General features: G+C 45.0%; 1 protein-coding gene across 1 annotated transcript in view; it reads left to right on the forward strand.

The window, feature by feature from the left end:
- FANCD2 (FA complementation group D2) overlaps positions 1-16,991 on the forward strand; it is a 1,101,131-nt gene that overhangs the window by 137,754 nt on the left and 946,386 nt on the right. The window contains exon 11 of the mRNA XM_086938826.1: positions 7,682-7,786. Coding sequence (XP_086794952.1) covers positions 7,682-7,786 — 105 coding nt within the window. The remainder of the gene's footprint in view (positions 1-7,681; positions 7,787-16,991) is intronic.

The raw sequence follows: 16,991 nt of genomic DNA on the forward strand, positions 1-16,991 counted from the left end.
AAGGGCCGCCCATAGATATGGCCATTCAATGGTGTCAAAGGCCATGGTAGCGTCTAAGGAGGCCACCACCGCTGGCTCAGCGAGAGTTGCTGCTCTCGCGAGAACGCCGTGGAGTCTACGCAGATTAAGGGCCGTGTTCCGATGGGGTATGAAGCCGGATTGATCCGGATGTATCAAGTCACAGATCACAGTCAACAACCGATTGGCCAGGACCTTGGCAAGGATTTTGGGTTCCGCGTTCAGTAATGAAATGGGGCGGTCGGAGGTGCAGCGGTCACAAGGCTTACCGTCTTTATAAATGACCACTATGGTGGCCAGGCGCTGTTCGGACGGAAGGACTCCAGCCTCAAATGCGTCCAGAAACATGGTCCGCAAGTGGGCGGCCATTTTGTCTGGACGGAGTTTATAGAGCTCGATAGGCAAACCATTAGGTCCCATCGCCTTACCCGAACGCAAGGATCTGATGGCGAGGGCGATCTCGTCCACTGTAAAAGGAGCTTCCAGAGCCAATCCATCCTCTTGCGAGACACAAGGAAGAGCAATATCGCGCAACAGTAAACGGGAGTCGGCCTCATCACGATCACTCACCGGGGTATAAACCTTTCGGAAATGGTCCACGAAACAGTCAACAATCTCACCGGGGTCAGACACACATTCACCAGACTCACGGGTAATAATGGGTACCACACGATTCATTCCTTCAGCCTTATCCAGCCACGCAAGGAGTTTGCTAGCCTTGTCACCCACATCATACAAACGGCCCAGCTGATTCACACGCATCACCTTAGCAGCATCAGTCACACAGGCTCTATAATTCGCCTGTTTCAGTTCCAAAGTGTGTAGGAGCGCAGGCGTGTCATCCCCACCCAACTCACTTTCGAGTGTGGCTATTTCGGTCTCAAGAGCCAGCACGGCCTCCCTCCTAGCTTTCCTTTCAGCTGCAATAAGAGACCGTGCGGATCCCCGGATGACAGTTTTAAAGGCCTCCCAAAGAGTCGTAGGGGAAGAAACCGAACCCACATTCTCATTGAAGTAGCAATCGATAGCCTTCACCAAATCTGAGCGGAGCCGGGGGTTCCGAAAGTGCCAGGGCGGGACAGGGGGAACTCTGCTACCAGAAAAACCACCCACAGAACCCTCAAGCAACAAAGGGGAATGATCTGAAATACCCCGGGGGAGATGCCGAACTTCCCGCACCAAGGATAGGTTAGAGGTCAGCATGAAAAAGTAGTCTATACTCGAGAGGCTGCCATGCGCACCAGAGTGGAAAGTGTATTGCGTCTGTGTGGGGTGCAGCGAGCGCCAGACTTCCACCAGACCAAAAGTTTCGGCCATATCAGTCAGCCACATCTGGGACAGCGGCAGAACTCTAGGGGGCAGTCGATCACAATCACCAGACATCACAGAATTAAAATTCCCACCCATAATCAGTAGGCCATCAGGGAGTCCAAGAAGAGTCTTGCCGAGATCAGCATATGTAGTTGCCTGTAGCCCCGGGGGAATATATACAGCCACTATCACAATTAGCTTCCCCTCCCATCTCCCCGAGACAGCAGCATAGCGTCCCCGATCATCAAGGGCGACATCATCAATCTCAAGGGCCAAGGAGGATTTAACCATTATACCCACTCCTTGGGAGCCGGACGTAAAACCAGCATGGGCGACCAACCGGTTTCCACGACGGTCAAGAGCTTTACAGGCATTACCAATCAAATGGGTTTCTGGAAGTAACACAACATCAGGGGCATGACGCCTTATAAATTGCAACACAATGCCACGTTTAATTCTGTCTCCCAAACCATTGACGTTCCAAGAAAGAACCTTAATCTCACCCCCCCCCCCCCCCTCCATCCCAAGAAGAGCGACCCAACCCAACCCCTTCCCGGAACCTCAGATCAAGGATGTACGCAATCAATAGTGTACCACGTGAAAAGAAAAACAAGAAACACGCAACACAACCAAGTCCCCACCAGCCAATCCCCAACCATGAACCTGTTACAACGCCCCCCACCCTGCACCCCTGCTGACTAAAGAGCCACCCCAAACTGCAGTGTGCCTGTCGCCCCATCTGATCTACACAAAGAAACCCCCGAGGAGGAAGGGAGTAACTACCCCAACCCACCCCACCCCGGGCATAAACATTGAGCATACGATAAAAGTTACTCTGGAAAGTTTATGATTCAAAACTGGACCTCTGGGGCCCGAATTCAGTCCTGCGCCGTTGCACCGCCGTCCGCGCCTCCGGGGCCTCCGCTCTCGGTGTCATCCTTTGGCAACGAGTCCAACCAGTCACTGGCACTATCCGGTAGATCAAAGAAGTAAGCACGTTCCCTGTATTCGATACGCAGGCGAGCGGGAAATAACATAGCATATTTTAGTCCCAAATCTCTCAAGCGACGCTTCACTCCAAGGAATCCAGAACGTTGCCGTTGCACTTGAGGAGTGAAGTCAGGATAGATCGAGACAGAGTTATTATCGAACTTCAACGGGCCGGCGTCCCTGTCTCGAAAGTGGAACAGCCTAGCAATTATAGGCCTCGGGGGTCCCCCCGGCTTTACCTGTCCACCCGGGAAGCGATAAGCACGCTCGACCGCAAAAAACTTGCTAAGGCATGCGGGAGCGAGTTTAGCGACAATGAGCTCCTCAACCAGTAGATCGATCGAGGCAACACCATTGTCCTCCGGCACTCCGACTAGGCGAATGTTGTTCCGCCGGGCCCTATTGTCGTAGTCCTCCATGCGTTTGGCCAACTGGTCTTGCGATGAACCCAAATTCCCAATCTCCGACTGCGCTTCCGCCATGTCCGTCACCAGGCTGGATGCCTTCAGGTCCAGCGCCTTGACCCTCTCGTTCGTCTTGGCCAGGTCGGCTCGAATAAGAGTAACATCAACCGCCACCGTGTCTATCTTCGACACGATGGCCTCCTACTGCTGACTCATATCGGCCTTGAGCCCCGCAATGGCGGCCAGTAGGTCCTGAAGTGACACTTCCGAGGAGGTCGCCATGTCCGTCTTTGGGTCTTCCAAGCCACGGCTGGCAGCACTGGGGGAACCTCTCGGTTGCGTGTAGCGGTCGATCACGTTGGACTGGACCGACCCCCCACGAGTAGTAGCCTTTCTGCGCTTCTCCATCTCGGGTTTCGTCGCCATGTTGATTTCAGCACCCCACGGGGACAACCCGGGTGCGACGGGATATCAGCGATTCTCGATCTCGAAAGTCTGGTTTTTGCAAGAAATTGTTGCAGGCCACTGAGCCGGCACTGCGAAAAAGCGTGTTGCCAGTGAGAACAGAAAACCAGGATCGAAGAGCAGGTCACAGGAAGTCAGGACACGGGAGGACCAGAAACCGAAAGTGAAAGTGGCACATCACCGGTGAAGCAAATGCCAGGCATCCGTTGTTGTTGCATTACTGCTCGGCCATCCAAGGCAGCAGAGTCCCCGGTCCCGTCCGGGGCTAGGCCAGGAAGTTAGAGACGATGTAAAAATGGTCCCCGAAGTCCGATCTCGGCCCAAAAAAGTTCAGCAGCATCAGCAAGAGTAACACTTCAAAAGCCTGTCGAAGTGACCAGGATAACTGAAGGATAAATCAAGAAGAGCGGTGCGGGTCTCGGGAGCTCTCTGCTCACGCGACCATCTTGGATGCCCGCGTAGCTCCTCCTCCAAATATCCAAATTTATTAAGCGATGCTTCACTCCATGTAAAGATGCTGAAGTTGCTTTCATATGTTCAAAATCAACAAAATTCATGTGCATTGAAATTCCAAATGTTAAATTATAGGACGTTGTCCTCTATTTTAAGGAGCTGTGTTACTTGTTGAGGACAACCAATCAATCTGCCTCCTCAGAAAGACATGTAATCCTTCGAATATTGTCCTACTTCCTGAGAAGGACCTCATTTTGACCTCCACTTTATTAGGACTGCTGTCCGGATGCACAGGAGGAATCAGTTATTTAGAATTGTGGCCCGCATTGGGATAAATCCAACCTTGATGCAAGACACAAGGTGCAAGTAGTCCAGTATGCATCCACTGGATGTTGTTCTCAAATGTCTACAAGACCTGATTAACTTTCTGTTCTATGCGCTGAATACTATTCAAAGCAAAACCAAAGGGGATGATGGACGGAGTGTTGAACATTGCAAGCACTCACCCCCAATCAACTGATCTGGGTTTAATCCATCATCATTCTTAAGCTCACTCCGCCACCCCAGTTCAGACATGGCCATGTGCAAATTAGTCTGACCCTGTGCCTCATGGGAACAGTCCAGCCCGAACTGCCAAGCCATGTCTTCCCTGGAGCGGACACAAGCATCCTGGGACCGGTTTCTGTCTAATCAGCCGTCATCAGCCAGGCTAGCTTGAATCCAGTGGCAAAGTGAGCAAGGGACCCCCGTCTGGGCATACCCTGCCAACTTAGGGCGAACAAAGCAAAACCAAAGGGGATGATGGACGGAAAGTTGAACATTGCAAGCACTCACCCCCAGTCAACCCATCGTGGGTCCTGTGCTCACTACACCACTGGATTAAAGCTAGCCTGGCTGATGAAGGGCGATGCCCCGAAACAGGTCCTAGGATGCTTGTTTCCAGCCCAGGGAGGACCTAGCTTGCAGTTCGGGCTGGACTGTTCCCATGGGGCACAGGGTCAAGACTGATTTGCATATAGCTGGGCCCAAACTGGAATGGAATGGCATGGTGAGCAAAGAAACGATGGATTTAGGCCCAGATCTCTGTACTGTGGTGAATGTATGACATTGTTCTGTATTCTGTCCATCAATTGTTCTTTTTGAATACTATTCAAAGAGCACCTATTTTGATGCCTTCATTGTTATATTTCATGTGAGCTTTGGTGGACATTTAGGGTCACACTTCTAAGAGTGATGCAGTTTTGTGTATGCCTTTTAATGAAGCAAAATGGGACCTGGTCCTAGCAGTCTACGAGAAGATAGTAAAATTGGTCTGGGTTGCTTGTGTTTCTGTCCAAAGAGGATCTGGCAGGACTGTTCCTATTGGGATCAAGGATGATTTGCATACTGCTGGTCTTTGTCTGGAGTGGCATATTGGTAAAAAAAAGATAAACTGTAATGCTGCCCTGATCTATTGCCAGTGGCTCAGACTATGTGCAAGCTTTTTCACCCATCACTTCTATGTTATCTTCAAGGTTTTTTGAAACCTTCTACGGGCAAGAAATCGAGCAGTATCAGAAAATGTATATTACAACCGCTGTTTTTTTTCTTAACCTCTTTATTTAAAGTTTTACAAGCCACCTGTTATTAATTTCACATGCATCAAATAGTATTAACATGAATATACAATCAATATACCATCTGGAGCTATTCTTGCATTAATATATTGACATTAATAAAAACATTGCGTAATCATGTAGCATTTTTCGTTGTCCTGCAACTGACATATTTCTAACTGACTCAAGGGTTCCATAAATATATTACATCAGGCGCATTTTTTCGACTCAGTGCCATCATTCAGATCAATATGTCAGTGTCTCAGATGCGTTACCATATTTAAATTCACTACCCATTTAGTAAAGAATCTATCCTAGCTGTAGAGATAGGTGTATATGAGGTGTGCAATTGCTCCCTTTGGGTTTGCCTCTTATAATATGTTCAGCTGCTGCTTTTAAACTTTCTTTGGTGACTGGTCTCCAAGCTATGCCCCGTTTTGGCCTTCCTGCGATGAGTTAATTTACTTCTTTTGGAGATAGGTGAGAAGTGGAATTTGTCATCTTTTGTACAGACTTTCACTCTTGCACCATCAAACCGATTCTGTAGGAAATTTCTATTGAAGGGATTAGCTAAGTGCTGTTTGCATGTTTTCTTGGGTTATGGGTTTAATCTTTTTGTGATTGTCTGAGTTGTTGAGTCATGTTGATTTTACCCTGGGGCATTTTGACTTTGTTTAAAGGGCTTTTAAGGAACTCCTATGAATTACATTGGACTGTTTATGCCACGTAATGTCCTGAAAAGACCTGGACTGATTTTTGTTGCCTTACTGGCTTCTTCCTCCTTATTACAGCAGTACATTTCATAGGTGAAGGGAAAGGCCCCTTCCCCCGCTTCCTCATTTTCCTCTCTTTTTGGGCTCATTCCATTCGATATTGTGCTTCATGGCCCTTCTTGGCCTGACCCAATATATTTAATAATTGTTTATAGGTGGTATGATGTTCACACTTACTTGCTTCAGTTGTTCTGCTACATACAATCTCTACTGCCCTCATGTTAGTGCAGCTGTACCTGGTCTTTTGAGTCCTCTTTACTAGAGACCCTCCTTACAGAATAACGTCAGAGTGACATCTTCTTGGTATAGAGTGTTATGTATTGTACCTCCTCATTAATTAGCGGTATAACAGTTGATGAGTCTGCAGGGAGCTGCCATGGACCTACCTGCAAGTGCAAGTTATTATCTGAAATTCATCTTGTAGTGATGGCCCCTAATCCCACTTCGTGCAGATGATCCTGGACACTTTAAACTTGCCATTGCATATCATAAGATCAGAGGCAGGGACTAATTAATGGAATATCTGGACGCCTACGTTTTGTTTTTTCCAACTATTTTGTGCTATGGTTTTAATTCCACTGCCAACCTTCCTGGACATCTGATGAGCATGGCTGGGCATGTATCTATTACATTGATAGGCTCAAGTAGATCGAAGCACAAGTTGATGACATTTTGCTGATCTACTTCTGCCTACTGCATATGAAAAACAAGGCGAAAGGCAGCAAAGAAGTTAGCCGCAATCCTTGTACTGTCTGATTCATACGTAGTTCTTGCACTTTGTGTGGTTCTCCCTGGACCCCATTTTGCTGGCCACAGAGAGCCAGAAGACCTGAATGAACCACAGCCATCTTCGAAAATGTGCCTGTTTCTCTGCTTTGCCTACTGGGTGGATTTGAGTGCCTAGTTGGGATTCCCATGCTTTTGAAATGTACTGTCTTTACTTACTTACTTCTGTCAATCAACAGTCTCCTCAGCCAGATTCAGACCTGGCAGTCTGAAGTCCATCAAGGTCTGTTAACATGTCTAGGTGAAATATTATGCTGCCAGGAACACACAAAACCAGCCATATATAAGCTGCCTACCATTACCCATTGTGGAGATATTCTGCTCCATTTTGTATGTTGCTATAACAACAAATGGAAAGCTGCCACATGAGAAGGCTCCAAGAAGAAAAGCTGTAGTGGAGGGTGTTAATCTCTTTCCTCTGGGCAGGCTGTTTAATGCTGCAAACCTGCAAAACACTTTAACTTTTTATCGACAGATACTTTTAAAATGAAGCCCACAGGAATAGCATCCAATAAAGAACAGGCTCTCCACGGTGTGTCAGTATAAATATCGCCACTGACACATGCTGTAAATTTACTCCTCATGTGTATGTGGACAAAGTATTCTTGCTACAAGGACACTTCAATGTTGAGAGCTAGAGTCTGATGATGGTCATTGTTAAGAAAACAAGGTACTAAGAATGCTTAAGTCCGATGCAGGCTCTAAGCTAATTCATGAAAATGTAATGATTGATTTTTCGGTGCACTGATGCTTGTATGTATTGCTATAATATAATATATAACTGACCACCAAACAATTAATTAATATAATAACTGACCACCAAACAATTAATTGAATTTGTTTAATACCCGGTTATTAAGGCTGAAAATATTTTTTTCTTCCATAGGTTCGTCAGTCTGTTATGTCTACTCTGTCTGCAGTAGAGCTTGAAGATTTACCTGTTATTGTCAAATTTATACTTCATGCAGTTACAGGAGCAGATACTGTAGAGGTAAACTTTAAGGAAAATATACACTTTCAAAATGCTGGAGTAAAATGATGGTGTCCAAGACATGAATAAGTTGTATTGATATGCGTTGTTAAGGTCTTTTACATGCTATCTACTTTTCTTTGGGAATCCTCTTTGCCATGACGTAAGTATAAAACATACCTTTTAGAATTTAGATTTGAGTAATGAGACCTGACAGCTTTTCCTTGATTTTCTTTATTATATTGGAAATGTTAATTTTTACAGGTGCATATTTCTACCAGCAGATTCTTCACCTGTTTAATATCCCCAGGTGCCAGAACTGCATCTGGGAACTTTTCTCAAGCTCTGTTTGGCCGGGGGCTCTGGGCGCATCTTGGTGCCAGTAATAATGGCAAAGGTGACATTTCTATCACAATAATGCACTCACCTCAGTGTACCAACATCCGTTCAATTTTTACCGCAACCTTCAGCATGGAACTGGAATTACTCTCCTTTATTTTATATCACTTTGCTGATTTTCTTCGAGAAAATTCCAAGTCTCAAAACGTTTTTCTGAGTGCAGTGCGTAGAGATATCACCTTATAGGGGTTTAAGCCCTGTAGGGACTTTAATGGGAAAATGTCTGTTTCAGACCCCAATAATGCCTGCCTGGGGTGGAGACTTGGTTGTGCGAGCTGTGTGTCCTCGTCACCCCAAGCCCAAAATCGAGCACAAAGTGAACTGAGGAAACACAAGAACAGGACGCATGGGGAGGATTCACTTCAACAGTATCTTGAGTCTAGAGGTAAGTCTCCACACGTTTCCCTGCCTCCTCTAGAGTCGTCCTTTGATCTGGAGTTGATAGACTCTTTGCATAGAGGACATCTTCTGGCAGTGCCAGCCTTAGTGGCCTTTCTGTCTGCATTGTCATTTTGGCACTGGCCCAGGTTATCTGGGGATTCCAGTGCTGGGGCCAATACAGCTCTATTTATCAGTGCCATGATAAAGATCTTCTGGCATGCGCCAGTGCCCTCTGGCCCCCTGACCCTCTCACCTGACCTAGAGCCCTGGTACCCGCACTTTGCGAAGAGCGGCGGACGACAGAAGGAGACGGGCTGCGGGAGGGGCCAGCAGGTGAGCGGTGAGTGGTGCAGCGTTCTCACCGGCAACGTCCTCGCCGTTCAACTGAGGGAGAACGAGCGAGGTGTAGAGAGGCTGCAGGAGCTTGTGGAAGCTGCAAAATTTCAACAGTTACATTCCCCAGCGGTCGGCTTTGGTATTTGAAACCGGTAAGCGGTATCCGGTTATTTAAAGGACCAAATTGCCACTATTTGCCTCCATTTGCCTCAACTCCCCTGTCCGTACAATAACAGTTTTAGGCCTTTCACGGCCCCCGGCCCCCCGCCCTAAAAGGGCATCGAAAGGAGTGCAGAGTGCTTGTGTGCTTGCTCGGTATCTGTTTGGAAAGAGGGTTAGGATTGAGGACGCCAGAGGTCGCTAGTGAGCCATAAGAGCTCCGGAGTGTGAGCTGTGAAAGGGGAGCATTCCAGAGTACCACAGGCACAAAGCACTGACATATCTCTGAAGCAAAAAGTCCACTTGATGGCGCCAAGGAAGAACAAAAGTGCCTTGGGTCTGATAAAAACAAAGACTTCTAAAAATCCCCCAATGGATTTAGACTCGTCAGGAGGAAGCTCGGGGAACCTCGAGGCAAAACCAAAATCTAAACGCACCCAAAAGAGAAAAGAGAAAATATCCAACGAGCAATCGAATGCGGGCCCTATGGGTGGCAAAGCCTCTAACCCCCTGAAAGACTTTGTGGGAAAACATTTCAAAAGGGTTTTTTTCACCGGTTAAGCTCCTCTCACCAGATCTGGAAGCATCCGGAGAAGAACTTTGGAAGGGGGGCTCCTCTGTCATTTTTGATGACCAAATGGCGGACCCTGAAAATCTGATTAACCAATCACTACAGTCCCTAACTACTCATAATGGCCCAACAATGACACCCAGGCTATCCTCGTCCCCAAAGTTGCCCTTGCGTCACGACTCGGAGGAAGTAAATAGCGAAACTCAAGGACAAGAGGAGGAAGATGAGGAAGATGACCTGGATTTGAACGATTTGGCTCTAAATGGAATTTCGAAAGGACTTGACGTGCACGAAGAACACACTTTAGGTTCCAAGGGTACTAAAGACGGTAATCAGTCTTCACAGACTATCCCGGAGACCTCAACAAATCCGGCCACCTCAATGTTGGATCTGATATTAATATTGCAAAAAACTCTCTAGGGAATCCTTGAAGTGACAATGTTATATCATGATACACTAAAATCACAGAATTCACACCTTTTAAAAATTCAGGGTGAATTACAGGGAATCAAGTGTCAAATGCCCTTAATGCTTAGACCAGTACCTGACCCAGAGAATATAACACCAATTGAGAGGAAGGTTGGGAATAAAGAACCCCCAGCGGCAACGCCAATTGTGATGGATGTTGGGAATACTGAACTCCCGGCTACAAATCATGAAGTGTACATCTCAAAATGGCCTATGCTGATAAAAAGGAGGGGTGTATATAAGAGTCATACTTCATTAAGACAGGGGAGACCTGTTAGAAGAGTCATACAAAGTAAGAGTAAAGGTAGAGTAGTGAGAAAAAGGTCAGAGGTGGAGGAATCATTAGAATCATTAGTTCTAATGGAACACGAGTTAAAATGTAAACCTCCAAATGATAAGAAAGTGAGAGCAAGCAATACAAGAATGGGAAACACAAGAATGGGAAACACAGAGAAGCCAGCAATGAATCGAGTAATAAATGATAATGGCAGTAAGAAACAAAATAATACGGGGATGCAATTTAATGAGAAAGCCTATGAGGATAAATCTAAAATACAATATCCACAAAAGGGATTAAAAATAAATAGTATGAAGTCTAAAGGAAACCAATGGCTTTACTTTGAGCAAGTAAAAATGGGAAGGGGAGGGAAAAAAGCGAAGAAGCGCTCGTACCTAAACAGAGAACTTCTTCTTAATGCTTTCGCCCATTGCCCTAACTTGAAAGGAATCTGTACAAAAGATCTCCGACAGGTGGGTTTTCAAACAAACCTTGATGGAAAAGAGCTTACTAAGGTTCTAGTTTATTCTGAGCTGGTAAAAATAGCCATTGAACGAGCTGGTAGTGAGATATTAAAAGCAGGAATTCGGTTAGTACCTGATGAAGAAGTAGGGACTGAAGAAAGTGTCCAGAAAGGAAATGAGTTCTTAAAGTACCATGCAGGACTTGGTAAAAGGCAAGTAAGATTTATAGAAAGAGGTTTAGGGCAAGGCCCGGGAAACTATAATATTATAATAAATAATTCTGTTTCGGAAGACTCTTGGAAGAATTGGAGTCTTAATACTAGCCTCCCAGGTCCTTCACAGCGGTACCTAGAGGAATCCAACAGGTTCGGGCCCCTTAGTGATGTGGAATAGGTAAAGGGGCAGCCACACGGCTTAAAAATGGTCTCCTGGAATATAAATGGGCTAGGTAACCAAATAAAATGTGAACGGCTAAAAGATCTAGCAAAAAATTATGCAATCATCTGTATCCAGGAGACCTGGCTATGTGGCGAGCCCCCTGTAGTGGATGGCTTCTGTCAAGCCTATCGACCGGCAGTAAAATCTAGATCAGGTCGCCCGGCAGGGGGTTTATTGACTTTACTATCTACAAACTTGGTGAAAAACTTCTCCCGGCTCACTGTAACATGTAAATGGCTGCTCTGCTGTAGAATAACATTAATTACAGCCAGTAACAAGAAAGAAAATGTGTTGATTGTAAATGTATATATGCAATGGGGGGGCAAGGAGGAGTATCGAGTCGAAATGGCGCACTTTAAAAATGATTTAGATTTACTGTGTGAAAAGTACGTTTCAGATTTGTTCTTGTTAGTAGGAGATTTTAACCATAAACTTAATCCTATGCGGCAGGATCTCATGTATCAGGATTTTTTAGAATCTTATGATATAACTCAAGCAAAGTTTCCAGAAAATCTGTGTACAACGAATGACGTAAGCTTGGGGAATTACCTAGCGAATAAATGTCTCTTTTGTCTGAACGGCAGGTACCCACAAGATCGACCGGCCAAAAAAAGCCTTTAAACAAGGCACACAAAATTGCCCCATAGACTATGTCTTTATCCCAGCATGGAACTTTGATATAATAAAGGGCTTTATGGTTAACCATATAGAAGAAAGTGACCACAATATTCTAGAAGTAGAACTGGCATTTTCCCATCAATTCATTGCTGAAAAAGTAATTATACCACAGATGGACTATCCCAGACGCATCACAACACGGTTAACCGAAGAAAATATAGAGAAATTAACCAGGCTCCAACATAAAATCGTTCTAGGGTGCATAGTTGGTCTAGATCTGGCCTGGTACATTGAAAAATTAAACCAAGTGGTACAAAGTATCAAGGTCGAACTTAGTACAGACGTAAAGAACACCAAGAGTGTACAAACCACCCAAGTTAGGAAGGGAAACTGGTATAATATAGCCTGTTTAAAGAAGAAAAGAGAACTAAGGCGAGAACAGCGCAGTCTGCGCAATAAATTTGATAAATCTAGAGCTGAATATCTTGTCAAATTAAAGAAAGAGTATACCATGCTTCTTGATAGCACAAGAAGAGCCCATAAGGATAATTGCTGGAAGAAATTGCTGGAGGCAATAGAATCCAAGAATATACGATTATTCTGGAATCTAGTCCGCTCAGCAACAGAAGCCTCACCTGGGTCAATGATCTGCGTGGTAGAATAGGGTGCCTGGGTGGATTATTTGAAAGAGCTATACCCGCTGGGGGGTGAAGCTGAAGAGGAAGTACAAAGGGACTGGAGTGGCTTAGTAGATGACCTAAAACCAGACTTCTCAGAAAGAAATGTACTTGATACAATTAAAACTTTAAATTTAACAAGAGCCTCCGGCCCAGATAACCTGCCTGCCCTAATAATCAAGACACAGACATCTTGGTGGGCCAAATTCTTCTCCCAAATGTTCTTAGTAATCCTAGAATCAGGGATAGTTCCAAGTAGCTGGAAGGGTGCGATAATTCGACCGATCCATAAAAAAGGGGACGTCAACGCACCAAGGAACTATAGATTAATCAACCTACTCGATATAGGAGAAAAAATATTTGCAAAAATTATATTAGGTAGGTTAAAGACTTGGGCAGAGGAGAGAGTAATTATTCCAGTGGAACAGGGCGGCTTCAAGGAAGGCCATTCTACAATAGACCACTGCTTTGCCCTATGGGCGTTGGCCCGGAAGTCAATAGAACAAAACGGGAAGTTGCATTGTTGTTTTTGTTGACTTTCGAGCCGCGTTTGACTCTGTGGACCGGAACAAACTCTGGGAGGATTTGATAGGATACGGAATTCCGGATGGCTTGTTGATGATCTTGAAAGATCTCCATAGAGGGAACTGGGCCCAGGTTATTAGAGATTCGCATGGGTCACTAACCCAGAAGATATTGATAGGGAATGGCCTTAGACAGGGGTGTGTTCTGGCACCCCTGTTATTTTCAATCTTTCTGGCAGATCTCCCTGCGACACTTGAAGTAGAAAGAAGTGCAAGCCCTAGAATGAGCGGGAACAAAATGCCTTGCCTATTATACGCAGACGACTTAGTGATCCTAGATCAAACAGAAATAGGACTTCAAAGGAAGCTAAATGCTTTTAAAGGTTATTGTGATAGGAAAAAGTTGACTGTAAATATGGAAAAAACCAAGGTCTTGTGTTTTGGAAAGAGCAAGAAGAACTTTAATTGGTTTTTGGGTAATAACAAATTAGAGGCAGTTAAGGAGTATAAATATCTAGGCCTCTGGTTTGACAGTGCGCTAAATTGGCGCACCCATTTGGAGGCACAAAGAGCCAAAGCTTTTTCATCCACATGTGGGTTGAAAAAGTTTAATAAAGAATATGGCGACATGACTCATAAACCAATGATAAAGGCATTTGTTGCAATGATCCCCCCCCAAGTATTGTATGGCGCAGAGGTGCTATACCTGAGCGGTAAACATGAGTGGGACCAGGAAGAGGGAAAAATCTTAAAAATGTTATTGTCCTTACCAAATTGTACTATGGTTCAGGCAATAAGAATGGAGCTAGGGCTAACTTCATGGACCGTACAATCTCAAATGGCCCTGGTAAGATTCTGGAAGCGCCAAGACCCAGGAGTGACAATAAAGGTCTCACAGTGGTGTAGGGATGAGATCCACATAAGTAACCTTGCCTGGGCAAAGGATGTGAATAAAACCCTGCAGAAATTAACTGGGTGCCTTAATGTGAAATTCTCTCAGGAAGCCTTGATAGCCGAGTTTACTAAGAAAACCCTTAGGGAACAAGGCCAGTCGCTCTCTAGGGCGCAGGACCAAGAATATATGACAGGGAAAAAATCGGTCCAGTGGTTAAAAAAGTCATGGGTTAATGATGGCTGGTTCCCGTATTTGGACATTCTGCCCAATCGAGTGCTGAGATATGAAATTCTTAGGACTCGAGTTGGGATTAAACCATGGAAGATAGATGGAAAATTAAAATCTGCATTGATCGGCCCAGAAGGTAATTGTAACTGTGGGCGTGGACTAAGACATGATATGGCACATATTTTACTTGATTGCTTATTTGTACAGGATATAAGGAAACAGTTTTTACGCCCGATATTTTTATCACATAAGATAACTTCACGTGCCCAGGCGATATGTTTACTTACCGATATGCCCACTTTAGAAATTGCAATTGGATTGGGTAAATTTTTGAGGAGTTTAAAAGAATATGGAAAGGTGATTTTGAAAGAGGGGCACTGATTTTAAATTGTTTTAAAGTTTTATAAAATGAAAATATTATTCTTATCCTTTTAGTGATTTTGAAATTTCTGTAAAATAGGGCGTATTGTATGTAGTGTTTCTGAGGGCGTCTCCCTCTTTTAATTTAATTTTAACAAGTATTGAATTTTACCTATTTAAGATGTAGTAGAATTTTGTCTGTCCGTACTTTTTGTGTCTAATTGCGTGTGTTCTGTACTGTTTAAAAGACCAAGGTCTAAATAAACAAGTTTCTTTCTCTCTCTCTCTCAGTGCCCTCTGCCATGCTTCTTGGTCCCATGGGACCATTCTGGACTTCCCTTGGGGTTTTGCCGGCTAGTCCTTATTTATGCATCCCACCCTTTTCCACAGGAAACAACTATGGCTGCAACTGTAACCGTTCCAGCGCTGAGATGCTGGCCGGTCACCTCCCACTGGCACAGATTCAAAAGTTGACCTCAAGGCCACCGTCTCCAATGCCACTTGCAGAGCAGCCTGTATCAAAGTCCTAAGCTATCCTGCAGATGTCTAAAAGAGAGGCCGAGCAGATTGTGGAGAAGAAAAGGAATAGGGAGTAGCAGCCTGATATGTCGCACCCATACTAATGGAAGACTATGCATGACCTCTTCTGCCCTCTTCCAATCCAATTCAGATCCCAGACATTGATCAGCAAGACACTGATGACAGCAGAGAAGCAGCCAACTTTCTTCCACCTCCCTCTTCCAGACAGTTTGGCTCTGCAAAATGCCATATAGTGAAATAGATATCTCCCTTGAGATATAAATGGACTGTCTCTCAGGGCCGGCCTCTTGAAGTTGGCCTATATTCATGCTGTAATCAAAAAGGCTATCAATTTGCTGAAACTTTCTCTTCCCAATGTAGAGACCAGATTAGATATTATGGCAAAGGTCTTGCAATTGTCTTCAGCTTAGTCTGAACTTCTGTTACATTTTTCCGAGATGTTCTTTGGTCCAGTAAAGACTGCGTGGGAGGACGTTGAATCAGACTCAGCAATAAACTGTCTTATATCAAGAAGATACAGACTTGCATTTGAAGAACCAGATTTTATTGTGATCCGCTATTGTCCAGACAGTCTAGTGATACAGACCTCACCCTATTTAAAGCTAAACCCTGGCTCATTCTCTGTTGCCCTAGCAGATAAGTAAACAAAGAAGTGGGGAAGAAAATATTCTTATTAGGCAGTTTCTTCGCGGAGTCTTTCGCTCACTTAAAGCTATTGTTTTCTGGGGATATACTCCCAAGCTTGGTGAGGTATAGTGGCGATGGCAGCTCCAAAGTTATTGGGATGCCTCTAGGAACATTTTCAGGAGTTACTTTGTTACGGGCAGAATAACTTTAGACACAAAGTTAAGATGGCTTAGATACTGATGATTCAGTGTGGAGGGTCATGGGCTCCTCAGAAACCTTACAGAATCATGCTTGGCTTAAGTCAGCTGGCTTTTCTGGTTGCATCCAAGCAATGCTAACGGATATACCTTCTGATGGTGAATGCTTTTGAAGAACAAAGCTGATGGTGCCTTTGAGGGATTTAAAGTGGAGAGAGCGAGAGCTTTGGGCCTTTCGTCTTCAATTAGAGAATACCAGCAGTTTTGGTTGTTTTGAGGATTTTTGATGCGTTTCAAAGTCTTACAGCGCCAGCCCTCCCAGGCTCCCCTGTAACAAAATCAGCTGCTCTGGCATTACAAAGGCTGAGGCAAAGGATGGGTCCATCAGACTCTTCAAGCCTCCACCTCCTCTTCATTTCACCACCTGGAGTGCCGCTTTAGTTTTCCCTTAAAGGAGCATTGTAGAAGAGGGTGTGCTCTACCCTTCAAGAGGACTTCTCAAATAAATCCCTCCTCCACAGCCCCTTCAACCACAAGAAAATCTGAGAATACTGCAATTCGACATGTCAACCCTGCCACAGCATGAAATTGGGCAAGGTTTCTTTTCTCTGTACTTACTGGTTTCCTAGAAGGGTGGTGGTCTTCATCCGATCATAGACCTCAGGGTTTTGAACTGTTACCTCTGAAAGTAAAATATCTAAAGCCTGTCCGTTTCTCAGGGTCTTTTAGTACATGAAGTGGGGGACTGGATGGTGCTCCCTAGACTAGCAGGATGCATATTCCACTTACTGATCGGCAGTTGTATAGGAGGAACCTGTGCTTGGTGGTAGGGTTCACTCACTACTCGATCACAGTCCCCCTTTTCAGACTGACATTGGCACATCAGTTCTTCACCAAGGGGAAGGTAGTGGTTGTGACTTGTCTCAGGAGATCCGGGATCTCTGTATTCCTGTAACTGTATGACAGGTTGCTCAACACCAGCTAGTCGCAAATGTTGCATCCCTGTTGTTCTCTTTGGGTGTTCCGTAAATGTACCAAAGTCTTGCCTAGAGCCCTGTCATCACCTA

Source organism: Lissotriton vulgaris, chromosome 9 (genome assembly GCF_964263255.1).
Source record: "Lissotriton vulgaris chromosome 9, aLisVul1.2, whole genome shotgun sequence".
Taxonomy (NCBI): domain Eukaryota; kingdom Metazoa; phylum Chordata; class Amphibia; order Caudata; family Salamandridae; genus Lissotriton; species Lissotriton vulgaris.